General features: G+C 39.2%; 2 protein-coding genes across 7 annotated transcripts; both read left to right on the forward strand.

Moving 5' to 3' along the window:
* The first annotated feature begins 766 nt into the window (after positions 1–766).
* LOC141626706 (putative protein phosphatase 2C 60) lies at positions 767–16,523 on the forward strand. Of its 5 annotated transcripts, none has more exons than XM_074440381.1 (9): positions 767–877; positions 1,011–1,134; positions 5,565–5,628; positions 6,386–6,494; positions 7,649–7,802; positions 9,040–9,165; positions 9,297–9,420; positions 10,046–10,122; positions 16,076–16,523. In XM_074440381.1, the coding sequence occupies exons 2-9, from the start codon at positions 1,018–1,020 to the stop codon at positions 16,310–16,312; spliced, it is 1,008 nt and encodes a 335-aa protein (XP_074296482.1). In that variant the 5' UTR covers positions 767–877; positions 1,011–1,017; the 3' UTR covers positions 16,313–16,523. The 5 variants fall into 5 exon arrangements, with proteins under 5 accessions (XP_074296482.1, XP_074296484.1, XP_074296487.1 ...); XM_074440383.1 differs by lacking the exon at positions 16,076–16,523 and adding an exon at positions 10,722–10,848; XM_074440386.1 differs by lacking the exon at positions 16,076–16,523 and adding an exon at positions 10,304–10,362 and having other exon boundaries at positions 10,046–10,123.
* A 990-nt stretch (positions 16,524–17,513) lies between these two features.
* Positions 17,514–20,491, forward strand: LOC141626559 (uncharacterized). Of its 2 annotated transcripts, XM_074440298.1 has the most exons (4): positions 17,514–17,749; positions 17,832–18,032; positions 18,144–18,403; positions 19,197–20,491. In XM_074440298.1, the coding sequence occupies exons 1-4, from the start codon at positions 17,689–17,691 to the stop codon at positions 20,133–20,135; spliced, it is 1,461 nt and encodes a 486-aa protein (XP_074296399.1). In that variant the 5' UTR covers positions 17,514–17,688; the 3' UTR covers positions 20,136–20,491. The 2 variants fall into 2 exon arrangements, with proteins under 2 accessions (XP_074296399.1, XP_074296398.1); XM_074440297.1 differs by having other exon boundaries at positions 17,832–18,403.
* The last annotated feature ends 7,274 nt before the right edge of the window (positions 20,492–27,765 follow it).

Consider the following 27,765-nt stretch of genomic DNA (forward strand, 5'->3'; position numbering starts at 1 on the left):
TATCGCTTTAAAAGTTCCTCTTTTAAGTATATATATATATTGATTGATTGATATTGATTGATTGATTGATATTGATTGATTGATTATGTGAGACGATTTAAACAAAATCTTACATGACTATCTTATCTTTTATATAACATATTAGGGGGTGTTTGGTTCACCCAATATAAGTATGAGGTATGGGTTTGGAATGAACCAAACCCATACCATGTGTTTGTTTGACGGAAATAAAGGTTTCATACCCATACCTCAAACCCATGAGGTATGGGTTTCCCATACCCATGGAGGGGGGTGAGTATGAGATTGATACCTATTGTATAAATTAGAGATATTAAAAAGTGATAAAAAAAATTGTAAAAAAAATATTTTTATATTTTTATTTGATTAAATTTTATCTACATGATTTAATAGTATAAAAATTATTATTAAAAAAAATTGTATTTTGAAGATTTTTTTAGCTTTGATTGATTTCTAACCCCATACCCCCAAAATTGAACCAAATACAAGGTATGAGGTATCAAGTTCCAACCCGATACCATCCAGGTATGATTCCCGATTCCAAACCCATACTCACGCGTGAACCAAACACCCCCTTAAAAATTGTATTAGAAATTCTTTCTACTAATAAATAGTGCCCAAAAAGCAACCAAAAAAAATGGACGGAGGAAATACTCGTAATTGTGTTGGAGGAGGAAGTCTCTCAAGTCAGGTGGTCAACTAAGTACAACTTCCTATAAACTCAACCCCTTTTTACTGACTTTAAACTACGAAGTATTTAACTCTCTTCTTTCTTTAATCTTATTGTTTATTCAACTTTGTGGCTTTGATTCATTGTTTTCTGCTTAATCAGTGCAAATTAACTGCCATTTTCGGTACGGTAAGGCGTTATCTTCCTTGGATCCATCAATACTTGTGTTTCTTCATCTGGGATTGAAATTTAATCAGTAAATTTGGATACATGGGTATTGTTGCATAATGATTAGTGTAATGTTTTGGTTGGTTGATTTCAGGTTAAAGATGGGGATATACCTGAGCACGCCAAAGACCGACAAGTTGTCAGAAGATGGTGAAAATAGCAGGGTTAGGTATGGCCTATCTTCTATGCAAGGTTGGCGCGCTACAATGGAAGACGCTGTGAGTTACCTCTCTTTTTTCCTCCCACTATGTCAACCAAGATGCATGGCTTTTGCCCCAATAGTTGCGTTCTTCCTTTTGCTCAATGGTAGATTTAAATTGACTAGGTCGTTAAATACTAGAATTAAGCGACCAAATTAGATATTTATAAACCAAACTTGACTCTACACTATGCGCTAAGAATAGTAGTAAAGGGAAGTAAGGTCGAACTCAAGAGAAGGGATTAAGACTAAAAGCTTGTATTAGATTAATGACAATGAACAAAACACAAGACTATACACAAACTATGGATATTGACAATTGACAACAATTGAAAACACATAAGAGGAGAGTTGGCATGGAGAAAGCAAGTAACAAGATGAAAAAGATATGATTTTGCTTGTGAAACAAAGTAACAAACACTTGGTATGTAAACAACAATAATATGAGAGGAAACTTGGTGTAATCCTACAAGTTCCACCATTTCTCAAAGTACGACTCTTTTCTCTCTAAATTCATTTATCCAACAACAAACCTCAAGTAAATGATTACCACTATCTAAGCCAACAATGATAATCCTACTTAAACTACAAATTCTAACATTAAACCATGTATGAATTGTAGATAAGAGCATGAAGAGCAAAACCAAGAGGAAAGTAAATGGAATATCACAAGAGTATGTCTAAGCCAACAAATCCAATGACATATTCAATTTCTACTCACAAGGGTTGATACTAAGATAACAACAATATGAGTTGCTTCAACCAAACATCACAAAAGTAAGAAACTTTGCAACATTCAAACAATATATGAGTGTTATAGAGGCAAGAGTGATCATTTCTCACAACAAAACATTCATCATGACATTCAAACATAGAAATTGAAATAAATAAAAGAGTAGAGATTAAAGAGTCAATACAATGATAAAGATGAAAGCTTGAAATGGATTACACCAAGTAGTGGAAGATTAGTGTTGGGTTTGTGCCTTGATTCTGTTAACCGCCGCTTCGAATAACTATGCGGGGGTCTCACACGAGTCTGAATCTCAAAACTCCATTTGAGATGTGGTCTGGTAAGTCTGCTGATTATTCTATTTTAAGGGCTTTTGGTAGTACTGCTTATTATCATGTTAGTGAAGGTAAGCTTGAGCCACGAGCTAAAAAGGGAGTATTCGTGGGCTATGGGGATGGTGTCAAGGGATACCGTATCTGGTCTCCATCTGAGGGTAGGGTTATTCTGAGTAGAAATGTTGTCTTTGATGAAAATTCTATGGTTAATCCTACTGTGAAGTCTTATATGTTGTCAGATAGTAGTAGTAGTGTTGATAAACAGGTGGAGCAACAAGACACTCTTGATGAGAGTGTACCACAGAAGAAGATCAACCACTACGGTCCAAATCCGAATCTGTTCCATCGATTCTTCATTACCAGTTCCGAATCAGCAGAGTTTGGCCCGTGAACGGTCAATCAGGCCTAATTTTGGGAAGCCTCCGAATAGACTTGGTTTTGAAGATATGGTGGGTTATGCACTTCAGGTTGCTGAGGAGGTGGATCCTGACTTACATGAACCATCCACTTTCAAAGAAGCGAAAGAACATGTTCTGAATCGCCCCATGGCTTCTTTGCCATGGGAGATGAGATGGAGTCTCTTCAAAAGAATCGGACACAGGGAATTATCCAAGAAGCCTCAAGGGAGAAAGGTTGTTACTTGTAAATGGGTCTTCAAGAAGAAAGAGGAGAGACTGGCTGGCTGCTGAGGGTATAAGGTATAAAGCTCGATTGGTAGCTCGTGGGTTCGATCGAAAGAGGGGGTAGACTACAATGAAATATTTTCGCCAAAGTGGTCGACATACTTCCATCATAGTGTTGCTAGCAATAGTTGCACATCAGGATTTAGAACTCGAACAGCTAGATGTGAAGACAGCTTTCCTACATGGAGAGTTGGAAGAAGAGATATACATGACTCACCAGACGGTTTCAGTTCCGGGTAAAGAAGACTATGTGTGCAAGCTGAAGAAGTCCTTATATGGGCTAAAACAGTCTCCAAGGCAGTGGTATAAAAGGTTTGACAGCTACATGTTGGAGATTGGCTACACTAGGAGTCCGTATGATTGTTGTGTTTATTACAACAAGTCAAGAATGAGTCTTTCATTTATCCGATCCTATATGTAGACGATATGTTGATAGGCCGCAAAGAGCAAGTCGATGTTCGAAAATTGAAGGGTCTTCTCGAAAGTCTTTGAATTTGAGATGAAAGATTTGGGTGCAGAAGAAAAAAATTCTAGGAATGGAGATCTACGGGGATAAGAGCAAGAAGAAGCTTTTCTTATCTCGTAAAGGCTATATTCGAAGGTGCTAGCAAGGTTTGGCATGTCTACTTTGCTAAATCCATAGATACTCTAGTGCATCGAATGCACATCTGTCATTTGCTTTCTCACCCAAGTCGGTGAAGAAAGGGAGTACATGTCCCGAGTTCCGTACTCTAGTGCGGTGGGTAGTTTGATGTATGCTATGGTCCGCACTAGACCGATTTAGCACATCGATCGGTGTGGTGAGCCGGTTTATGGGTGATCCAGGTAAAGAGCATTGGCAAGCTGTGAAGAGAATTTTTCGGTACCTTAAGGGTACATCTGATGTTGGTCTCATTTATGGAGGTGATAGAGAGTGCCTTGTGTCGTGGTACTCGATTACGATTATGCGGGAGATGTTGACAAAGAGACGATCAATGACCGGTTATGTTTTCACTCTTGGTGGTTCATGTCGGTTGGAAGGCTACATTGCGACCTACGATTACTTTGTCTACTACGAAGCGAGTATATGGCGTTGATCGCAGCAGGCTAAAGAGGGAATCGGTTAAAAGGATTGGTCGATGATTTGGGTCTACATCGGGAGCAAGCTATTGTGATTCTCGTGATCTTAGTGCAATATGCTTGGCTAAAGATCAAGTCCATCATGAGAGGACTAAGCATATAGATGTGAGATATCACTTTCGAGAGATGAGAAGAGGATTAAGGTGAACAAAGTGGTGCTGCGATAACCCACCGACATGTTCACTAAGCCGATTCCGCATAGCAAGTTCCAACATTGTTTGGACTTGCTAAATATCTAGATCTGTAATTGCCCTCTTGGGGGCAATATCGAGGAAGGGAGAAGAGCTTTCTGGTACATCCGGCATTTATGGGAATGCATCTGGTACATCTGTCTATTTGTGAGAGAATTCAAGTCAAGGTGGAGATTTGTTGGGTTTGTGCCTTGATTCTGTTAACCGCCGCTTCGAATAACTATGCGGGGGTCTTTATTAGGTCATTCTGTATCTGTTATTGGGCTAGGTCTGTCTTGGGCCTTTATTAGGTCATTCTGTATTAGGTTTAGAGAGTATTATATAAACTCTCTAATCCTCTACCTAGCAGTTATGCTTATCATACCGTCTCGAATCAGAATCAAAAACTCCTCACATATCAATAAAACTCTCTCCCTTCTGCCCTGTGGACGTAGCTAACACACCGTTAGTGAACCACGTAAATCTGTGCGTTTGTCTTTTATTGTTCTTTATTTGTTCTTTCTTGCTTCTGTTATAACAATTAGCCTTCCATAGTCTTCATAAAACCCAAATAACAAAGAAAGATTACAACTTTGAATGGAAAAGTCTTCTAAAATGTTACAAGATTCAAACCCTAATTACGAGAGGATATGAGATTAGATGATGTTCTAAGATGTTCTTGAGGTCTTCAAATCTTGGGTATATATATGGCTTCACGCAAACCTAAAAAGATCCTCACTTAAGAAGCCAAAATGCGGATTAGAAAGCCCCAGTAAAAACAGTAGCTGCAAGCAGTCGCCCAAAAAGTACTCTTCAAGCCGGGCGCATTGCACTACAAGACCTCATTTGCGCAGCCTGCGCCTAAGCTCGCATTTGGAATTCTTATTTCCTTTGATTCTTGACCTCTTCAATTGTTCTCAATTCTTCTCATCTTCACTCTTCACTTCTCCCAGCTTGATATTTGGCATATATGAGGTGCTTGCGCCATATCTTGACCGTGGAAAGGTTCTCCTCGACCCTCGGGTTCCGTGCATCAAAATCAAGTATAAAACCGAGGTAAAATGGACAAGTTACCCAATCATAACCAAGTATCAAAGATTAGGACAACCAAACCTAAAGACCCATATTCAAAGACATGAAGGTGATAACTTAGACCGACACAAAACACTACTATCACTCAACTCTGCCAACCAATTGCCACATATTTTGATCTGTGATTTACTGTTAAAAGTTTCTTATTGATCAGTGGTAATTACATACGCTCTTTCACGCTTACAACTTTTTGAATCAAGATCCCTGCTGAAATGATGTGGTTATCAAATATCGGGCCACACACAATCTGGATCTTATTTCATTATCTCATCTATTCATTCAGATTATTCTCTACTTAACTGAGTTTGTTGCTTTGCTAGCATGCTGCCTTTCCTGATCTTGATGCTTCAACTTCTTTCTTTGGCGTATATAATGGTCACGAAGGTAAGTGCGGAAAATTCTATATCTTTCAGGCTAAAAGCTCTAAGTTTATACGGAGTAGTATCCTGTAGTCTATATTCACATTACTTCACTGGCACAAGACAATGTTGCCAAAATAGGTTATTGAATTATGCCATTTAACGTGGGAGATACTGGTGAACTATCTATTTAGTGTCTCTTCTGCGCTGTAATATAAAATATTGTGCCAAGGTTGAAAATGCACAGAGTCACCAGCGTCACTTAAAGGATGTATCTATCTATTTAGTGTGTAAGGAAATGCATGTCTCAGTTGCACTGTTTCTTAATTAGCCCCATCAATTTCTGTAGAACATGTTAGTCTGTGCTGTGTGTGTTAATTGTGGATTGTCGATGCTTGAAAAACTTGGAAAGATAGTTTGTTAGAATTTTTTTTGGTTGTAATGATTAGTCTTGTACTTTTCCATTTCCAGTGAAGGCATAGACTCATTATCCTTTGGCTTTAGAATATAACGTAATGAAGTGAATGTGTTCTCTAAACTGTGTGCACTTCTACTATAGTGAAGTAGCAGTGACTTGGTGCATTTTATGATCCCATTTTTGTTTCGGTCAATTGGAAACCAACTTTTTGTGTTCAACACAAGGTTGAGGTTGTGTACATCCAACCTCCTACCCTCGCCACGTATGGGAGCCTTTTAAGGCATTGGGCTAATGTTATTGGTGTGTTACTGTTGTAATGGTTGATGTTGTGATTATCTACTTATTGATTTTTCTATTTTTCTAGATAAGGTAGTTGCTAAATTCTGCGCTAAGTTCCTTCACCAACAAGTGCTTAAGAGCGAAGCCTATTCAGCTGGAGATTTAACAACAGCTCTCCAGAAAGCTTTCTTTAGGTATTATACATAATATATTATGATCTTAAATTGATCAATAATTGGTCTTTTTACTAGATATAGGTCTTAGATCTAGCGAGTGTATATGCTTTTTATGATCGTGGATATGTTTCATCATCCATTGGCATATGCAGTTCGTGAAGACCTAAGAAAGAGAATGAGGCATAATGGTCCACGACTCCATGTCTGTGCCGTGCACTGAGCTCAAATGTTTAAATTGGATAGAATTGACACAATGTTGATAAGGCCGCCCGCCAGTCGCTTTGTTTTAAAGAGACTTAGCTCTTGTCCAGTTGTCAACTTGTCATCCCGCCTCTTCTTTAGATATGACTAGTGACCCAAATAAATTTAGCAGGAAACAAAAATGATGCTTCCTTAAGCCCATGAATCTGTATTCTTCATTGTATATGTCTTGTTTTGTTCCTATCATCCCTCTGTAGACCTAGCTTTGAATCATTTTTGGTAGTCGTAACAGTTACAACAACAACAACAACAACATCAGAGCCTTAATCCCAAAATGATTTGGGGTCGGCTGATATGAATCATCTTTTCGAACCGTTCATGGGTGAACGCACGCCTCAAAAGGGAAGATGAAAAACAAAAAGGAAGAACGAAAATGTAATGGAAAGTCAAGGTGAACTTAGGGGTTTTAAAATCGAATTGTGGGGCCAGTCAATCTTTCTATTAGCTGTCACAAAATTGTACAATTAGATTAGGTTAGATGCTCATATTGACATTACTTTTTTTTTGTAGAATTTTGTGGGTTGAAAGCTAAACAATTTATGGATTTGCTTGTAAACTTACTAATTAAGCCTTTATATAGTCATACATCATATAAATATCAGCCACTAAGGAGATCCACCAAGTAAATAACCTCCTACTAAATAAACTAGGCTCACTAGTAAATAACTTCCAACTATACTACCCACTAAATTCAATAATTTTCGAGCAGTAATTCCAACAATTTTTTTCTGCCTTCTACATTTGAAGAAGATCTGGATTTGTTTAATTTAAAATGTAATTAGGCAACCTCTTCTAAGGATATATGTCTTATATGGTGCACTATTGATGTTTGCGTCTATTGGTTCTTAATCTAATACTTCCAAATGTATCTATTGTAGTTCCTTGTGTATTGATAATGTGAGCTTTTACAGGATGGATGAGATGATGCGTGGACAAAGAGGCTGGAGAGAATTAGCCTTTCTTGGTGATAAGCTAAACAAGTTTACTGGAATGATCGAGGGACTCATTTGGTCACCCAAAGCTGGCGATGGCAATGAACATGATGATGACTGGGCCTTTGAAGATGTAGGTATTTGTGAACTTGGTAATGTTCTCTCTTTTATGCTCGGTATTGTTTGTGCAAATGTGAGACACAATGTTCATAATGGGTCATCCTTAAAAGACCTGTGTCTTGTGAGTAAGGTTGTGTGAAGTGTGTGCCCCGAACATTTGTAGGAGCCTGTGAGGCATTGTTGTTGTTGTTGCTGCTGCTGCTGCTGTTGTGGTGGTGTTCTTTGTTGTTGCCTCTGATCTAATTGTTTATATAACTTTTTATCCCCACCTTTGTGGTGCTTCTACTCATGTGGCTGATGTTGAGAAAGGGTTTGGGTACGAACATTTAAGGTTGCGCTCTTTGGTCATTATTCTTTTTAACATATTGGACTTCCAATCAGTGACTGTTTTGTCTGTTTCAGGTTTCTTCTATTATTCTGGCCTATCTTATTCAACAATCAAGACAATTTGAATATTACTTTTCTTCTCTAGGTGCATATTTATATTCACTTCCTTGACATTTATATTACAATTTCAGTTGTCACAAACTCACAATCTACTAATATCAAGAAGCTAAATTATGGATCACGGAATTGGAATTATGTGTTTTTAGGAAGCTTTTCCAAATCAACTGATTTGATTTAATTCATGGCGGAAGGCCCACGCCATTTAAAGGCCTTGTTCATTTATCAGAAGATTACAGATTTTTGTCCCCTCTTCCGAGTGTATGGAAGATGTTCTTTGGTGGTGTATTGTGAAAATGTTTTACTACAGCATTACGGTACTGTATATGCATTTAGGACCGAAAGTCCTTTGCTGGAAATTATACTAGCGAACAAAAACTAGCACCCCTTACCCTTAGTGTCCCCAATTTGATGGTGAACCGACTTTAGCTTTGACTGCCAATTTTATGAGGTGTATGTATAGGTAAAACACACTAATCACTTTCTATTTCTGAAAACATCTATTTCGTATTATCATCTTTAAACAATTTTTCCTAGTGTATATTGTGCGAAAGTATTGATCCAAGTTGAAATTGTTTGATTCCCAAAGTCAACTACAGTAGATAAAAATGGAATGTAGGAAGCTTTATCTTTTTACTGTACCAAATTCTGGTTTCGAAATCCATGGCCGTGGACCAAAGTGCCGATGTTTTATCATTTTATATTGCAGTATCTTTTATGAACAATATGTTCTTAATTGTATCGTCGGTATTATATTATTTAAAATATTGTCAGTGTTGCTTTAACTTAAACGTTCTTTATGCCAGGGGACTCACTCGGACTTTTCGGGTCCTACTTCAGGATGTACTGCCTGTGTCTCACTAATTAGGGGCGGCCAACTCCTTGTCGCCAATGCTGGTGATTCTCGCTGTGTGATCTCCAGAAAGGGCCAGGTGTACTTGCAGTTCAACTATCTTGTAATTTAGAAGTTATTGGGACATGACGCTAAGATTCGACATAGTTTATTACGACAATTACATATTCCATCATTGTTAAAGTGAATTCATCTTTTTTGAGGATGCAGGCTTATAATTTATCTAGGGATCATAAACCTGAACTGGAGGCTGAGAGAGACAGGATATTAAAAGCTGGAGGTTTCATACACGCAGGACGAGTAAATGGAAGTCTAAACCTTGCAAGGGCTATAGGTACCCCTCTTTTGATTCGACTATATTAGTTGTGTGTCTGTCTCTAATTTTGACAGTGGTTTTGTACTCTTTCGTCCCTGAACTTCTAGTAAGGTTATGTTCTCTTTAAACGGCTGATCTGTTCAGAAATGAAGTTCGTATTGTTGACAAAGACTAAGTGGCTTCCAATTAACCGAAGTGAACATTCCTGATCTCTAATATACCTGTTCCATCTTTCTCAAACTCAAATGCAGCTTGATTCAATTTTAATTACTCTCTCCATAACATATATATTGGCCTTCTTTTATGTTTCGGTCCATCCCATAAACTTGGTTCCTTTCTAAATCTAGTGAGATTTTAAAGAATTGTCGATGGTTCAGTTACAACTGACTTCTAAGATCATTAACCTACGTGATTTCTAATGGTCAGAGATTAAAAGTAGCAACTAAGTAAGAAGTGAATAAGAAAAACAAAGATACGGAGTAGGTAGAAAGTTATTGATTTTGTCTGTTGAGAGCTTCACCCTTTTGTTCCCTTAGGTGCTGATGAATCAGCTGTACCTGTGAAGGCTTTCTGTTTTTGTTTGTTATAAATATAAATGTTCAGGTACAAGCTTTTTTGAACCAATGTAAATAATCTTGGGCAGGTGATATGAAATCCAAGCAGAATAAGTTCTTACCTGTTGAAAAACAAATTGTGACAGCAAACCCAGATATAAATACGGTTGGTATCAGAAAGTAACAATATTTGTATTTGCAGATACTTTATTATGCAGTTTATAATGAGTTCGTAAATTGCTTCATGTTCTCACCTCCTTATTTTCTCGCTTGTCTTTTCTTGTGTATTTGTCTTTCGTAAGCTTTGAGCGTTTGACTTTTGATTCTCTCTCTTTTCGCTATACGGATTGAACTTTGTGATGATGATGATGATTTTCTTGTGCTAGCTTGTGATGGCATATGGTAAGAAATGCAATCCCCCCCCCCCCCCCCCCTCTCCAATCGTAGTTAACTTCAGTAATTGTGGTTCTCATAAAGTCATAATCTAAATCAGAAGTTACCTCCAATTGACCTTGACTGTTAAACCATTCCTAAACAAATGTTATCTCATAATATACTTTTAACTGCAACTTTCTTTAAAAAGATACCACAAAAATATGTGTACTGACAATCAAACACGCGCAAATATATCATATTAACCGTACATATATTTGGAGAAATAAATGTTCATAGTTGACATTCTGTGACGTCCAAAGTCCGATAGGGATAATTATATAAATGGATATAGAAAATAACTCAAGGCAATTTTTTGTTTGTTTTGTAAAGGGACTGCATGTCAAGCCAGCAGCTTGTAGATTTTGTTCATGAACAACTAAAGACGGTAAGTGCATGAGACGTGTGAAAGTTGGAACAGGATGAATTGGGAAGATAATAGTTAATCAATTCGTTCACAAGCTGCGTACAACCTTTCAATATATACAAAGGAGGTAATCCACTAAACTAGGTAACTGAATAACAAATGACCCTAAATACACGATACATATCTTACCAAAACTCTCAACAATATACATCCATATCTCCTAATAATATACACAAGATATTTGTTATTCTAACACTCCCCCTCAAGTTGGAGAACGAGGTAAACCGAGGCCCAACTTGTATTGCAAATGATCAAACAATTCACCTCCAAGTGCCTTTGTAAATAAATCTGCTATTTGTTCTTTGCTGCGTATATGGAAAGTGCTGATGTTCTTCGCCACCAAATGTTGACGAATGAAATGACAATCAACTTCTATATGCTTTGTCCGATCATGAAAAACCGGATTCTTGGCTATATGTAGTGCGGCTTGATTGTCACAATATAAAGACATTGGTGCAGTGTGAAAAATACCAAAGGAGCCGAGGAAAGATTTGAGCCATATCAATTCACTGGTGGCTGCTCCCATCGCCCTATACTCGGCTTCCGCGGTCGATTTTGCCACCGTCACTTGTTTCTTTGTCCTCCACGATATAGGTGACTGCCCTAGAGAAACAAAATACCCACTTAAGCATCGTCTCGTGATCGGACAATTGGCATAATCCGAGTCACAGTATCCTCTCAACTGGAAATCCCCTGCCTTCTTTATCAAAATGCCTTTACTAGGATTCCTCTTGATGTAACGAACCACATGTAGTGCTGCATCCCAATGCTCCGTCTTTGGTTCATTGACAAATTGTGATAAAATATGTACTGCATAAACGAGGTCTGGTCTCGTGATTGTAAGATACACTAACCGTCCAACGAGTCGCCTATACTTCATCACATCTTTTAAGATGTCGCCCTTGGCTAAAGCTAAATCGTGACGAGGTGGAATGGGCGTATACACAGTCCGCGCTCCTGCCATACCACTCTCTTCTATAATATTCATAGCATATTTCCGTTGATTAAGAAACAACCCATTCGTCCCATGCGCAACCTCAATTCCCAAGAAAAATTTCAATCTCCCCAAATCTTTAATACCAAATTATGCATCAAGAAACGATTTGAACTTAACAAAAGCTTTGTCATTATTGCTAACAACAAGCATGTCATCCACATAAACTAGAACTCCAATGAAAGCTCCTTCCCGATTAAAGGTAAACAAAGAATAGTCCGCTAGAGATTGAACGAAACCCTACCTTTTCATTGACTCCGCTAGTTTCGCAAACCAATTCTGAGAGGCTTGTTTTAACCCATAAATCGACTTCATTAATTTGCAAACTTTATGCTCTTTTTCTCTTTCAAATCCTTGCGGTATTCTCATATAAACATCTTAATCGAGATCACCATGCAAGAAGGCGTTATTTACGTCTAGTTGCTCTATCGTCCAACCCTTCATGACGGCAATAGCAAGCATGCATCTAACGCTTGTCATCTTCGCAACCGGTGCATACGTCTCATGAAAATCGACTCCCTCTACTTGAGTGAATCGCCGGGCTACAAGTCTTGCTTTATATCTTTCGACTTCACCATTAGCCAAGTACTTGATTTTATAAACCCATCTACATCCGATTGCTTTCTTTCCCTGCGGCAGTGGAACAATTTTCCAAGTATTGTTTTTCTCCAATGCTTCTATTTCTTTTCTCATGGCAGCTCGCCATTGCTCACTTCGCGCAGCTTCACGATAAGTTGTGGGCTCCTTTTCTGCATCAATTTTGGCTAGAAAGGCCTTGTGCGAATGAGAAAAAAAATTTGTAACAACGTATTTGGATAAAGGATAGCGTGTACCTGACGACGAAGACTTCGATTTTTCGGGATGAGCATTCGACACTGAAGTGATTACTTTCATTGATTTGCAATAATAATCCTGCTTCCACTTTGGTTCAAATTTCTCTCTCGCGCCCCTGCCCATCCTTGCTTCTTCTTGCCCTCCTATCGCACCCTCTGTCTCTGTGCTATCAGGAACACCTCCCCCTGTACTCCTATCAATGTCTTTGTTTCTTGAAATATCAGTCCCTGAAGTTGGAACATCAGTCCCTGTTTCGGTAGTTCCTGTTTCGGCCCCTGTTTGGGCCTCTGTTCTGTAAGTCCCCATGACCTCCTGTGTGATCTCTTCGTCACGCTCATAATCAATAAACAGCTGGTCCTGTACTATGGTCGGCATATCCAGTGCCTGTGCCTCTCCATTCTTTGCTAAAATTAAATATGGACTTACATGTTCATAGAAAAGGACATCTCTAGAAACAAAAACCCGCTTCTCTTTCAAATCGTACACCTTCCACCCCTTTTTACTATGTGGGTACCCTACAAAAATGCATCTTTTCCCCCTTTCTCCAAACTTATCCCGTGTCTTATCTTTGTTGTGAGCGTAACACAAACATCCTAGGACTCGAACATCATCAAAACTAGGTTTTTTTCGATACAAAATTTCATAGGGCGTTTTCCCATCTAGTAATGGTGTAGGCGTTCTGTTTATAAGGTAGGCCGCAGTTAATATGCACTCACCCCAAAAAAAACAAGGGTAGCCCGCTTTCAAAACGCAAAGCACGAGCTTTTTCTAATATGTGACGGTGTTTTCTTTCTACTCTTCCGTTTTGTTGAGATGTCTTAACATTGCTAGTTTGAAATTTAATCCCATTTTCGCCATAATAATTTTGCATTGATCCGGATAATAATTCCGTTCCATTGTCACTTTGAATAGTTTTAACACAGGTCTCAAAGTGGGTCTTTACCATTTGACAAAAAACTTTCAAATAATCTTCGGCTTCGCTTTTGTCTTTCATTAAATATACCCAAACACGCCGACTATGGTCGTCTACAATGGTTATGAAATAATGTGCTTGTGTCAAACTTCCTACCCGATATTTTCCCCATATATCACAATGTATTAATCCGAATAAAACATCACACTTCTTATTATTCCTCTTAAAAGGGGATCGAGAAAGTTTTGCTTGACAACAAGAATCACAAACAGTATCCGAATTCCAATGTAATTTGCACCCAACTAAACTAGAAAACTGTGAAAAAATACTTTTGGATGGATGTCCCAACCTCTTATGCCATAATTTCTCGTCCTTTGTCACCGTCACTTTCCTTGCTGCCTCTTCTTTCTTGAACTGAAAGTAATACACTCCCTGTCGATGTTCACCCCGTCCAATCGTCATCTTCGTAGTCGGGTCCTGCAATTCACAATGATCCGAATAAAACATTATGGTACAATTATTTTCACTTATTAATTGTCGAACAGAAATTAAATGACAGGTGAGGTTTGGGACGAATAAGACATCCTTTAAAACAAATTTTCCATTCAACCGAACTTCTCCATGTATGTATGCTTCTACCACTCGTCCATCGGGTAGGCTAACCTTCGACACGTCCTCTGTCCAGACGTTAGCTAACAAATCTTGTCTTTCCGTCATATGATGAGAAGCTCCGCTATCAATCATCCATTCTACATCAATTGTTAATTTCATACCTTTTAATTTTTCACCATCATCTGGACTTGCACCCAGCAGTATCTTCAACTTCTCGATCTCTTCATTTGTAAATGGTAGATTTGAAGCAACACTTTCCGAATTCTTAGAAGACGTATTGGTACCCATCGCATTTGCCTGGTAAGTACCTTGTCCTCTGCCTCTGCCACGTCCGCGTCCTCTGCCTCTGCCACGTCCGCGTCCTCCAGTTCCGCGGCCTCCATAGCCTCCTCTTCTACCACGCCCTCTGTCTCTTGCTCGAACTTCTTCATACCCATGCTTATCATAGCAATCTACCTCGGTGTGGTAGAATTTCTTGCAATGTGTGCAGTGTGGCGGTTTGTATGTCCCATCTTCATCATTCCTTCCTCTTCCTGCATATCCCTGTGTTGCCATTGCTGCTTCAATACGATCTTCCTTGACTTTGGTCATGGATGCGTGACGTTCTTCTCGCAAGATCAGGCCATATGCACGAGTGAGGGTTGCAATTGGGTCTTCCATCAATAGGTTAGTTCGAATGTTTCCGTATAATTTCGAATCTAATCCCATTAAAAACTGGTGAACTTTCTCCTCTTCTCTCTCTTTCGCAATCGAAGCCGCTACTCCACAGGTACACCCCTTTGCTTTGCTTTGCTGTAATTTCCTAATTCATCCCAAATAGTTTTTAGTTGAGTGTAATATTCGACTACGGAATCTGATCCCTGCTTGCACTCATTGAGTTCGGTCTTCAACTGATGAACCCGTGGTGCGTTTCCGGCTGAATACCTACCACGGAGCTCCTCCCATATTTCGTGAACTGGTACAGAAAAAGTTTTATACTCGGGTGTAACTTTGGGTCGATAACATTACGAAGCCAAGCCCTAATCATTGCGTTACACTGTCTCCATGCCACAGATTCGATGGTTTCCTCCCCATCGTCACAAATGGGTTTCTGAACTTTCCCTTCGATGAATGCGAGTTTGTTTTTCGTATCTAGTCCATTCATAACAGCCTCTGCCCAAAGATCATAATTGTTTCCATTGAAAACGATTTGTGTGACCGTTAAGTTTGGACTATCCGAGGGATGCAAATACAATGGTGAAGTTACAGGGATGATCTTTGGACCCCCCATTATTCCTTTCTGTTTATCGTCTCCAGTCATACTTTGGTCGACTGTGAACGTAATGCAAAAACAGGATCGTTTTGTTTTTGTATATATTTTGCTCAAGATACCATGTGAAAGTTGGAACAGGATGAATTGGGAAGATAATAGTTAATCAATTCGTTCACAAGCTGCGTACAACCTTTCAATATATACAAAGGAGGTAATCCACTAAACTACGTAACTGAATAACAAATGACCCTAAATACACGATACATATCTTACCAAAACTCTCAACAATATACATCCATATCTCCTAATAATATACACAAGATATTTGTTATTCTAACCAGACGCCTCAAATGTTGCATGTGGTTTGGGGAGTAAACTCACTAAAATGTTATATAAGGGTTGCACAAATATTACTATACAACCAGTTGTATAATAAGCATTGTACAACTCTATACATTAATCCGAGCTTATGTGCAATTTTATTGAGTTTTGTAAGAATGTATTTTTTTATGTTTAAGGGTGTGAGTTCAAAAATTTTAAAGCATAGCTCAGATTATTTTAAACAAAACTCGAAAACTTTAGTACACAGCTCGGATTCTACACCATACAACCGTATACAACTGGTTGTATAATCTACCAATTGTAATGGTTGCAGGAAACCAAGCTGTCTGCTGTTTGTGAGAGAGTGTTCGACCGGTGTCTGGCCCCGTCAGCCGCTGGAGGTGAAGGGTCAGACAACATGACCATGATTATCGTCGAGTTCAAGAAACCCGTGCAAAACTTTACTCTTTCCTCCGACAATGAAGCTTCACCATCTAGACCCGTGACCGAATCCGAACCAAAACAAGAACCAAAACCGACAGAAGCTAGCGAATTTAGAAATGAAGATTAAATTCTATTGTTCAATTGTATGAGGAAGAGTATGATTCTTATTCAGATTCGTGGTTGGTTTCTCAAGCTAGTGTTGTATATGAAGATTATCCCACTCTAATGTGTCTTGGTGGTTGTATTTCTGTTCAAGTGCATACAACAAATGCTGGAGCTTTATTGGATGTACAGATTCTCTGTTAATTAGTGCAAGCTTGTGGTTTTTTTCCCTTCAAAATATAGAAAACGTAAATTTACTAATAATTCGTCTAACACCTTTGCAGTATTTGGTTACGTTTTTGAGTGGAGATTGTCTTGGAAGTAGTTAAATACTCCGTCCGTCCCGATTATTTGTGGGAAATATTTTTATCAATGGTAAAACAAATGATTGGGACATGAGTATTTTAAATTTAAAACTAACAAAAGGAGTAGACGTGTGGCTTACCTTGTGAATTTTTTAACTCGCGTTTTTGATATGGATACTATGTGATATTTATCCGAGAGTTTTGGTAAAGGTGATAATTGGAGCATTAAGCTGAGTTAAACTCTCTTTACATTATAAGTTGTGGTAAAGGTGATAATTGGAGCATTCGAGTCGGTTAGTTGAGTTAAAATGGCTCAGGCATTTCGGAGTTGAGTTGTTTCATGTCAATCAGATTGATTTTAGTTCATGCCATTTTGGAGTTGAGTTAAATTTGTGAAGAGATAGAACTTAACTGAATTAAATTAATGTAGTTGAACTGAACCGAATATAGCTGAAAGTAAGTCAGAAGAACATAGCCTTAAAAGATCATAAACATACTTTCTTATAAACAATTTTTGACCCGCATTCTGCCTATGACCGACCTATGACCCTATAAAAAACACGTATTCGGGACCCAGTCCGGGCGGCCCATTTGACAGATAGTATTTGTACGAGAAGATACTGTCAATGCGGATTGTCAGAGTAGGTGAGCACTGAGTTGTGATGAAAGCCCATTAATATAACAATATGTCTTGGTATAACAATAGGTCTTGGTATAGACGGGTGGGGCAAACAGACGGGTAAAGACCTCTAATAAAATGGGTAGGGGGACAAGGTGGGGCACCTCCCATGTGTTTCCCACTTTATAACAAATGAGTATTTTGTGAGGAAAAATGGTATCCGTCTATATGTATAGACGGATAGTGTCCGTCTATAATGAGAATTTGTGTTAATATAATTCCAACGAACAAAGTTTAACGCCTTTGTAATTAATTGCACCAAAACAAGAAAATAACCAAAAATAAATGCAAAAGGAGAGAATCAGCGTAGAGTGGTATGTATAACTTGCTTGGTTTTGCAAACCCAAAACGCAAATCATCAAAAACCCTCTCTTTCTTTTGCTCTTCTGCCTGCATTTTTCTGTTCTATTCATCGTCATGGAACAAAAGCACGATGATGATGATGCAACATCTGCTGATCGTAACGTTCCATCCCAAGGTTTGATTTTTGATGATGATAATTTGCATTTAATGTTTGATTCTTTTTGTTGTTATGATCATTGGGTTTTGTGTTATTTTAGGGAAATTTGCTGTCAACAACAATGATGTTGGTGATACTGATGGAAATTGCATGAACCCAGATGAAAGTAATGCTGTTCAATTATCGAGAGTGATAGAGAAAAGGAAGATTAGGGAAGAGATCATTGCTTCTGAGTCGATTCGACGTCGAAAACTTGAAGATGAGGTTAGGATGGAGCTCATGATTGAGAGACAAATTATGGGTATGAGGAATTTTAATGGGTTTTCAAATGTTCATCTTGATATGCTTAACAAATATCAGTCTTTGGGTCCACAGAATTGGCCTAATTATGATCAATATTTGCTTAATTTAGGCACTTCAGATGATAATTTAATGAGGGAAATGAAATTGATGAGTTGTCCCAGTAGTGGTGGTGGTGGTGGTGGTGGGAGTGATGAAATCTCGCAAATTAATCCATACCCATCTGAGAGTAATGTGATTGCAAGTGAGGGAAAGCTGCACATGGAAGAGGTAGCCTTAGGGAAATGGCCTTTCAATCGAGACCCGGGTTCTGTTGCTGCTCGTGTTGCAGAGAAGTCTAATGCCGATTTGGCTGAGGAAGTAATGGCTGAGGTGATATGTTTTACCTCAACCTGTTTCTTGATCTGATTCAAGCATTCACTGTTATATTGGTTATGTTGTTTAACGCATTGCAATTTCTTTCGTTGGCTTTCGATTCTTGCTCGTGCATATGTTCCGTTTATGTTCTTTATTACACTTGTCATGTTTATCGCCTAATGTAATAGTGCTGTGAGTCGTTTCATTGGCTAAATATCTGTAGGAGTGCTATGTTGGAACTTGGAAACTTTATAAGAGTCTGAACTTATACTAGGAGAAGTTCTCAAAGCCGAAATTTTGCTAAATGAAGAGTGTTATGGGAAAAACCAATTAGAATGAAGATCATTCCTATGGTTTCAAGTCTTGTGAAATATCTGCTATAAACATCCTTCACCTCAAAAGAATGCTAGTTGCTTTTTATTTTTTTCGCTTTTTTCTTCATCTTCAGGTTTTGTGAAATATCTCAAGTGTTGGACACATGTATAGTCCTACACAATGAAGCTTACGTACTTTTTCTTGTCTTAGAATGTGGGTCTTCTGCTTCAATTCTTTGTTATGATCATGCATCCCACAGTGATAACCACCGTCTTTCTTATAGCTAATTTGTCCGAAGAACTGGTGTGTTAGGCTCTAAGTGCTGCACTGTTAAATCTACTGCTATATGTACTCTTACCGTGCCCTAATCTTTGTTCAATGTGATTTATGTTCGAGAGTTCTTGGTTGAAATCTCAGCTTGTTTTGGATCTCTGTCTTTTTGTTCTATTGAATGTGTCTCTAAACACCTTTTTGTCATATCATTACTTTGCAGGCGATGCCTAGTGCTGGCATAATTGGTATGAAAAGGAAAGCCGAGATGCCTTGTGATGAAGACACAACTCCAACAATGAGTAGGGATTCAGAGAAGTTGTTCTGCTCCTTGTGTGGAGTGTCTACTACATCAGAGCTAACTATGAATAGTCATCTCCAAGGCAGAAAACACAAAGCAAAAGTAGCAAGATTCAAAGCTAGTGACACTACGCCGTCTTTGCAACACGTTAGTACCTTGAGCTCAGAGCAAGAGAATAGCTCTGATACCAAGGAGTGGGATTGCTCTTTGTGCCAAGTGTCTGTTACTTCTGAGGCACTCCTAGCAAGTCATCTCCAAGGAAAGAAGCACAAAGCTAAGGAGGCTAAGCTTCAAACTGGTGAAATTATTGACAGCATACAGGTAATGTCAGTACCTTCAAGCGGTGGGATTGCTACTGATAGCGACAATCAATGGCACTGCTCAGTATGTGGAGTATCAGCTTCATCCGAGAACAATTTGAATGCTCATTTACAAGGAAAAAAACACAAAGCTAAGGTGGGGTCCATCGAAAAAGGTTCAAAGATCAAGGTTGTGAGAGATAAGAGCTTAGATAAAGAGGATACTCTGAAAAATGAAGAAAAACCCGATAATTCCGTCTCTGAACTAAGCAAACCTGACCAGGCTGAGCCAGAAAACAAGCAAGCAAGTATTCCTAAGGATGTACTAGACACTGAAGGGCTAGAGGTTGATGGTGATCAAAGCGTGGAGTTAGTGAAGTACTGGCATTGCAAGATGTGCAACAAGGGTACACGTGATGAAGCAACTATGGCAGCTCATAGGAAGAGTGATGAGCACATGACATTGCTGAGGAAACGTGGAGGTGGTCTTATCTCTGTGAAAACTATTCCTAAAGAAGTAGGGGAAGTCGGAAGAATGTCCCAAGAGGGTCTTTCAGCTTGATAGCTCCATGGTTATGTTGGAAGGTGGCTTGATAAATAAGCTAGTGTTATTGAACTAGATAATATTGACAACTCCGGAGTCCGGATGCTTAAAAGATAAATATAATTTCTGTGGATGTGTACATGTTTTTGGATCTATTTTCGTCCAAGAACATAGACAAGTCTGGAATGGGAGGACGTATATTAGATAGTATTACGTCTGGTGTTATTCATATACTAGTTGGAAAGCCCATGCGATGTACGGGGCTCCTATTAGGATCATCTACAAAATATATATACCTAAGTTGATTAAATAGTCACACTATGTTGAATCATTGATGAAATAAAATTGCGTGGTTGGTGTAGTTGATCACCGATGAATTATTAGTGCTTTTAATTAGCATAAATACAAGACGCTATGTAACACCCCACAGTAATTGAAGAGGTCCAGTGATAGGCTTAGATGACTAGTGCTTAAAGGGATTAGAAGTACTACTCATATCAACAAAGTGCACTTTCTTTTATGGTCATCCATGCGAAAGAACTCCAAAGTTAAGTGTGCGTGCTTGGCTGGGAGTAGTCTTAGGATAGGTGACCTCCTGGGAAGGTTGCCGGGATGCGCATTAGTGAGGACAAAATGCGCTATAAAGGACTTGTGTTGATCTGTGGGTCATGTACACAACCTGATGAGTTATCATAAGTAACCGCTCTCGACCCGGTTTGGGCCGGGGTATTACAAGTGGTATCAGAGCAACCCTGCGACCGTGTGGTGATGGGAGGTAGTTGTTATATGCTCCTCGAGGCAGTTGTTATACGCTCCATTGTGATCACCCACCTAGCGGGGGAGGATTCTGGGTTAGCGGCTATGCTCCCAGGAGCAATGAGGACGTTGCGTTCTTCAAGTGGGGGTGATTGTAACACCCCACGGTAATTGAAGAGGTCCAGTGATAGGCTTAAATAACTAGTGCTTAAAGGGATTAGAAGTACTACTCATATCAACAAAGTGCACTTTCTTTTATGGTCATCCATGCGAAAGAACTTCAAAGCTAAGCGTGCTTGGCCGGGAGTAGTCTTAGGATGGGTGACCTCCTGGAAAGGTTGCCGAGATGAGCATTAGTGAGGACAAAATGCGCTACACAGCCTGGTGAGCTATCATAAGTAACCGCTCCCGACCAGGTTTGGGCCCCTGGGTGTTACAAGCTATCTTTGTAAACATGGTGCAACTCACCAATATGAACCCTTAATAACAGAGGCGGACCTTTGTGAGTTTTGCAAATTATTTTAACCTAGAATACACGAGGCACCTAGTATTATCATCTATGACACCGTTCGTTAATAGTTTATGGCATCATTGAAATTGTTGGTGATACGTGCATTTTACATAATCCTTTTTGGCCTTTTATGCACGTATTTCCATGTAATTCTCGTAGTTTTATATTGTGAAATGCCCCGAATAGTCTACATTGGTTTGTTTGGTCTTAATTGCAGGAACGGACCCGAAAGTAGCGAAATCATGCCTTTTTGTCGCCTCTTAGCATGATTTATGGAGATGGAAGAATTGAAGCGGAATCGTCTTTGCCTCGGGAAGCATGAAGTGGTCTCGGAAGCTAACTGATACGTCTGTCGTATACCTATAAAAAATAAACTAACTAAACTAACTATATAGCTAGGGAAGTCAGGTCGATCTCCTAAGGGAGGCAAGATATCTGTAGAAGTCCTTCTATTTGGTCACAATTGGGGGGGGGGGGGGGGGTTAAATTGGGTTTCTAAACTAGAAGTTTTAAAGGAAAGAGAAGTAAAGACAAGAGCAGTAAAGGCGGAAAATAGATTTAAACTATCAAATAGAGAAAGGTCATGTCAGGATTTCGGTTCACTACGGTAGTCCAGTGACTCAAGTGTGAACAACTTAAACAAATTAATGCGAGACGGATATGGAAAGGTCCTTTCGGTCCACGCTCTATCCTAAATTACCACTAACTTAACTTTCATCCTCGTCAGGGTAGTCTACTGTTTATAGCAGGCCTATTTAGTCCAATCATTCGATCTAGGATTAATTTTAGCCAGAGTAAAGGGATGACTCAGAAGCGTGCACTCAACTAAGTCGGTAAAAATACAGTTAAATTGCTATGGTGACAGAGTCTCACAATTAACTCATCTAAACTATTTACTACATCGTCACATTTCTACCGTAGATCCCCTAATCCCAACATGAATTAGATTTAGCTACTCATATTGCTATTAATACTATCAAAACTAACAGCAGATAAATAACCAGCATTCAACATATTAAAACGATGATTAAATTGCATAAAAAGTAAATTAGGGCAAAAAGTAAATAAAGCAAGACGAAGAATTAAAGCAAATGAAATGAAGTTTATTATTTAGAAAGGAGAAAGAGATTACAATCGTGCGAATCCGGTGTAAAGAACAATCAAATCCGAGCGAAATAAATCCCAAAATAGAGTTACAATGAAGGAGAGAATAGTACGCAGTCTTGAATGATAGATAAAAGGATAGTAGGAAAAATTAGATGCTAATAACCTAGTAACGTAATGCTTAAATAGAAAAACAACTAAGTCCATAAGCTAAAATAAATTCACGGGCTAATTAAAGCCCACGCCAGTAGAAACCACTCGATCGAGTGGAATAAAATCACTCGATCGAACAAAACTCCATAAAATCTACTCGATCGATTAGAATAGTTACTCGATCGAGTAACCCCTCTTTACAACACTTCTGGATCGAGTAGAAAAGCACTCGATCGACCAACCAAGGATGTAGAAACCACTCGATCGAGTAACAAAACCACTTGATCGAGTCTTCTGTCTTCAATTCAGCTCAATCCATGCCCGACTGCCTCGTAAACCGTGCCTTCACGCTTCCCAATGCAGTATCTCACTCTGGAAAATCCCGTCTCCTCTAAATGCATGCAAAAAGGACGAATAAGGGTACGATTCCACTACTTTCGCGTTCATTTCTACAAAACGGACAAAACGAACCAAAGTAGCCAATTCGGGGCATAATACTATATAAAGAGTACAAAAATGCATAGAAATACGTGCTAAAATAGGCTAAAAAGGCTATACAATATGCACGTATCAAATCTCCCCAAACCGAACCTTTACTCGTCCTCGAGTAAACTAAAATGCAACTAATGGAACGGAAATGAAAACTCAGAGTTAGCTTAACTTGTCTACTTGAACCAATTTAATGCAACAAAAAACTAACAGTTATAGCTAAGCAGTCAATACGCAAACGAGTTATAAGCTGTTCAGAAATATAGCCAACCTATCGACTTTGCAAGACCAACAAAATCGGACTCTCTCGTGGTCACTCTTTTATCATGAAGCAAAGGGTGAATGTTATATGTAAAAGAGAGAAGGAAAGACAGTCACTCACCTAACTGCGACCTACATAGCATGCATGCAACAAAAATGAAAGACAATTCAAGTACTAACGCACACATTCCAACCAATAATGTCCGTCACAGCCGAGGGCTTACAAATAATATGGGAATAGTGAGGTTCAGGTGAGAAAAGGCAAAACAAGTTATGGTAATGTGGAGGTAAAAGCGTCAAGCTAGTTCCTAAACAGGACCATATAAGACCGTCCGAATCTCAACTGACTGAAAAATAGAATACAAGTGCCCTTCATTTGGCATACAGCTCACTAAACTCAAACACAATCTCCTCAAAAATATGGAATAAGAATGGAGGAGTTAGACGGTCACAAACTTTCCTTTTTTAAACACCGTCTAAATGAATCAAAACAAACAAATGACTATTTTTTTTCTTCTTTTTTTTTTTTTCCTTTTTCACGTGAATAAGCTTCCTTTTTTTTTTCATTTTTTCATTTTCTTTCTTTCACGTTTTCCACTTTTTCAATTCTCTTTTTTTTCTTTTTCAATTTCTCCCCCCTCTATTTACACCAACTCCATACAAATAAATACGAGCCAAACTGCAGACGGAAAAATTATACCACAAAAGACATACTAAAGTAGCTTGACTAGGCAAGCTCAGTTTGGGATGTAGCTAATGGGTCAAAAAGGCAAGATTTGGCTTATGTGGAGCTAAATGGGTGAAAAATATAAGGAAAGGGGGAAAATTTGCAAGCACCTCCTTGCGTGTGACACCAACCACAAACCCGAATGTGTGCATTTGACAAGAAATTGAATGTCATAAAAGTGCAAAAACGATGAACATGCTATGCAAGGAGTACTACTCTCAATTCCTAATGAACCGGTCATGAATGTCACCAGTTATGGGCTCTAAAACTCAGAATTTATGGAGTAGTTTGCCAATTTATCATGTCAAGTCTAAACAATCGACTATATTTGAACAAAAAACTCGTAGATTATGCGTATGACAAAGCTAATAACTATCAACAGAAGTGCAAGGCTCAAGTAAAAATGACAAGTTATAGTGCAGTTTCATCACAGAAATCTACCGTTCCGACTCAACCTATATGCAAAATTAAACGTGAATATTTTTGAATTTTTGAAATTTCTAATTTTTTTTTTGATTTTCTTTTTAATGAAATAAACAAACAATGCAAGCTGAAATAAATAAACGTGAATGCAAAACAAATGCAAATGCAGACTCAAAAGGATGCAATACCCTCCCCAAACCAAAACGGACAACGCCCTCATTGTCCTCCAGCATACACCAGCAGATATAGGAACGGGAATATACAAACAATAAAGAATAAAAACAATAAAATAAAAAGGAGACAAAAATAAAAGAGTGAGATGTACATACAAAACACGAACTTCCCTAAACCAGCCAGAAAACTGGGGAAGTGAGTAGACCCGTAGCTACTCATCAGCCTAGGAGGTGATAAAACCTCTTACGATGTACACCGTTAATAAAAATTACCTGCGGGTAGTCTGGGTGAGAGTCGAGGGAGTTATCCCCTCGAATGCTGACCGTGGAGAGAAGCAAAGCAAGTGGAGGGAGCGGCAGGTAGAGAGGTAGCAGGAGCCGGTGTAGAACGGAACGTCCACGACCTCGGCCTCGCCTCTAGAACCCGAAGTAGAAGCCCGTCCAAAGTGATGGTACGAGGAACTAGGGCCGCTCTAAAGGCAAAACAGAATCGCAGTGAGTCCGCTACGGTGTGCTCACCGTGGGCGGAGTAGAGGTGTGGTCGCCGTGCCCACCACTCGACGAAGAAAGACTAGCAAAGAAAGGTGCTAGCAAAGGTGGTGGCCGAATCGAAGTGGCAGCCAAACAGAGCTAGCAAGCAGTGCTAGCTAGCGTAAAAAAACAAGACTCTGGCAAGAATGAAACTAAGAACACGGGGGTCATGCGGTACTAACAGAAGTGGAGGCGGTGGTAACAGCAGGGACCACCGTCTCAGGTAAGGATGGACTAGAGGTCTGGCTAGTAGAGGGCAGTGAGCTAGAATCCATCCTGTAAACCAAGGGCAGGGGAATTTGATAAGAAAGAGCATGAAAAAAGCGTGATAACCGGCCTGAAAACAACAGGAAACTCTCCTAACCAGTCGAAAAATTCGACTTACAGCACAAAATTCCCAACTTTCCTCAAAAATTTCGAATAGAGACATGTAAACAGCGATAGGGGACGGGGTAGCAAGCATCAACAGCAGCAACTAAACAACAATTGAAGTTGACTAAGCAAATTACAGCAGCAAAAACCATGATTACAGTCGAATATTTCGACTGTCCTGAACCCGTATCGCAAATTTCTCGCATAATTCGAATTAAACATGTAAGAAACAATGATGCATGGGAATTAAGCATCAAGTAAGGTAAATTAAGCATGGAATCGAAATTATAATCGAAAATTTCGACCCAAAACGAAATTCGAAACCTTAATTCCTAATACACTTCATGAAATGCAAAATAAATGAAATTTAAATGCTTAGAAGTATAAGGATCACTTACTTGATAAGAATAAACCTACAAACTGCAATTAAACGACAAACAACAAGCAGAATTTGGCGATTTTTTTTCGAAAAACCGCAAACCCTAAAATCCCCAATAGACCGAGTAAATTGGCGAAAATCAGAGGGAAAGTAGAGGGCTTTTGACGATTAATTAGCAAGCAACAAGATGTAGGTGACGGATTTGGCAAAAGGGCAAGAAATATGGAGGATTTGGGGTGTTCTTTGATCGCAATTAGGAAGGGGGCAACGAAAAATATGGGGTAAAATGAAATAAGAAACAAAATTAAGGAAGTTAAGGAAAAACTCCCTGCGTCTCTTGCGATTTCACTCAATCGAGTGGTTTAGAACTACTCGATCGAGGACTCTGTGGATCCATCTACTCGATCGAGTAGAATTTACTCGATCGAGAACTCCCTATTTCTGCTTTACTCGATCGACTGATATGGCGTTACTCGATCGAACAGAATCCACTCGATCGAGTACAAAAAGTACTCGATCGAGCTCTTTTTCTCGTGTAAGCTCCTGAATTCGTCATTCTTCCTTTATATTTGCGTAAATTTCTCCAAACCTGCATAGAAACACTTGCAAAAAATATCCCAAAGTACCAAATACGCAAAGTAACAGTCTATAGTCTTTATCTACGCTAAAAATTGTCTAAATTCTAATTGTCCTAATTAAAAGCAATAAAAGAAATTCAACGGAAATTCAAAAAATGTTTATACAAGATGGTACACGGGGCATTTCCCCGCTCACTTCCCAGAGCAATTCAGTAGCCCCCCCGGAGGGCTCCTGACTGGAAGACGTCACCTCAGCAACATTGATCGTCCTCTTCAGCTTCCATGAGCTTGAACTTGAATCATTAGGGGGGGAATAGTTCACATCCACATATGCGCGAAATTTTCTCACCCTTGCTCCTTTCTCACCGGCTGTAACACCGTCACTCCCACTTTGACTGACATCAATTGCACAATGTCCTTTGACAGCTCCTTCATTGCTTTCATCTGTACCTGCAGCAAGGAAAACAGACAAACTTTCCTCCTTTTTCTCTCAATCTGAGGCGGAGGGGTAACAATAGCAGCACAATGCTCTAAATTTTCATTTGGGGTTGTCAATAATGGGGTTAATAGAAGAGAGGGCATTGCAAGCTGAGCTTGCATGGGATCCCTCCGGAACTTAGACTGATGGAATATCAGCTCCTCGTCTCCAACCTGAAAAGTCAATATCTTGCCCCCGACGTCGATTACTGCACGGGCAGTAGATAGGAATGGTCTCCCTAAAATAATAGGGGTATGTGAATCTTCGGGGATGTCAAGTACAACGAAATCAACGGGAATAAAGAACCTCCCGATCTTAACAGGTACGTCTTCTATTACACCTAGTGGCCGTTATATACTACGGTCGGCCATCTGAACAGTCATGTTGGCGCAATTAAACTTTGTCAAACCAAGTCTCTTAGCTAGAGACAGCGGTAAGACACTCACGCTAGCGCCAAGATCGCATAACGCGTTATCAATCAAATGGGTACCAATATGACACGGAATCGAAAAACTACCCGGGTCTGACTGTTTGGGAGGTAACTTATTCTGAACTAGGGCCTTCCCTACGTCAGTCAAGGCTACCGTCTCATTATCACTAATATGCCTCTTATGCGATAAAATTTCTTTCATAAATTTAAGGTAAGAGGGTACCTGTGTCAGCAGTTCGGCGAATGGTACAGTGACCTACAAGCTTCTCAGGATTTTGGCAAA

Source organism: Silene latifolia, chromosome Y (assembly GCF_048544455.1).
Source record: "Silene latifolia isolate original U9 population chromosome Y, ASM4854445v1, whole genome shotgun sequence".
In the NCBI taxonomy this organism is placed as follows: domain Eukaryota; kingdom Viridiplantae; phylum Streptophyta; class Magnoliopsida; order Caryophyllales; family Caryophyllaceae; genus Silene; species Silene latifolia.

Excerpts from the sequence above, each read along its gene's own strand:
- LOC141626559 (XM_074440297.1), top strand. The coding sequence starts at position 17,689 with ATGGAACAAAAGCACGATGATGATGATGCAACATCTGCTGATCGTAAC. Across the intron at positions 17,750-17,831 it reads TCGTAACGTTCCATCCCAAG|GGAAATTTGCTGTCAACAAC; the intron begins GTTTGATTTTTG and ends GTGTTATTTTAG. Across the intron at positions 18,404-19,196 it reads CTGAGGAAGTAATGGCTGAG|GCGATGCCTAGTGCTGGCAT; the intron begins GTGATATGTTTT and ends ATTACTTTGCAG.
- LOC141626706 (XM_074440381.1), top strand. The coding sequence starts at position 1,018 with ATGGGGATATACCTGAGCACGCCAAAGACCGACAAGTTGTCAGAAGAT. Across the intron at positions 6,495-7,648 it reads CTCCAGAAAGCTTTCTTTAG|GATGGATGAGATGATGCGTG; the intron begins GTATTATACATA and ends GAGCTTTTACAG. Across the intron at positions 10,123-16,075 it reads CAAACCCAGATATAAATACG|GAAACCAAGCTGTCTGCTGT; the intron begins GTTGGTATCAGA and ends TAATGGTTGCAG.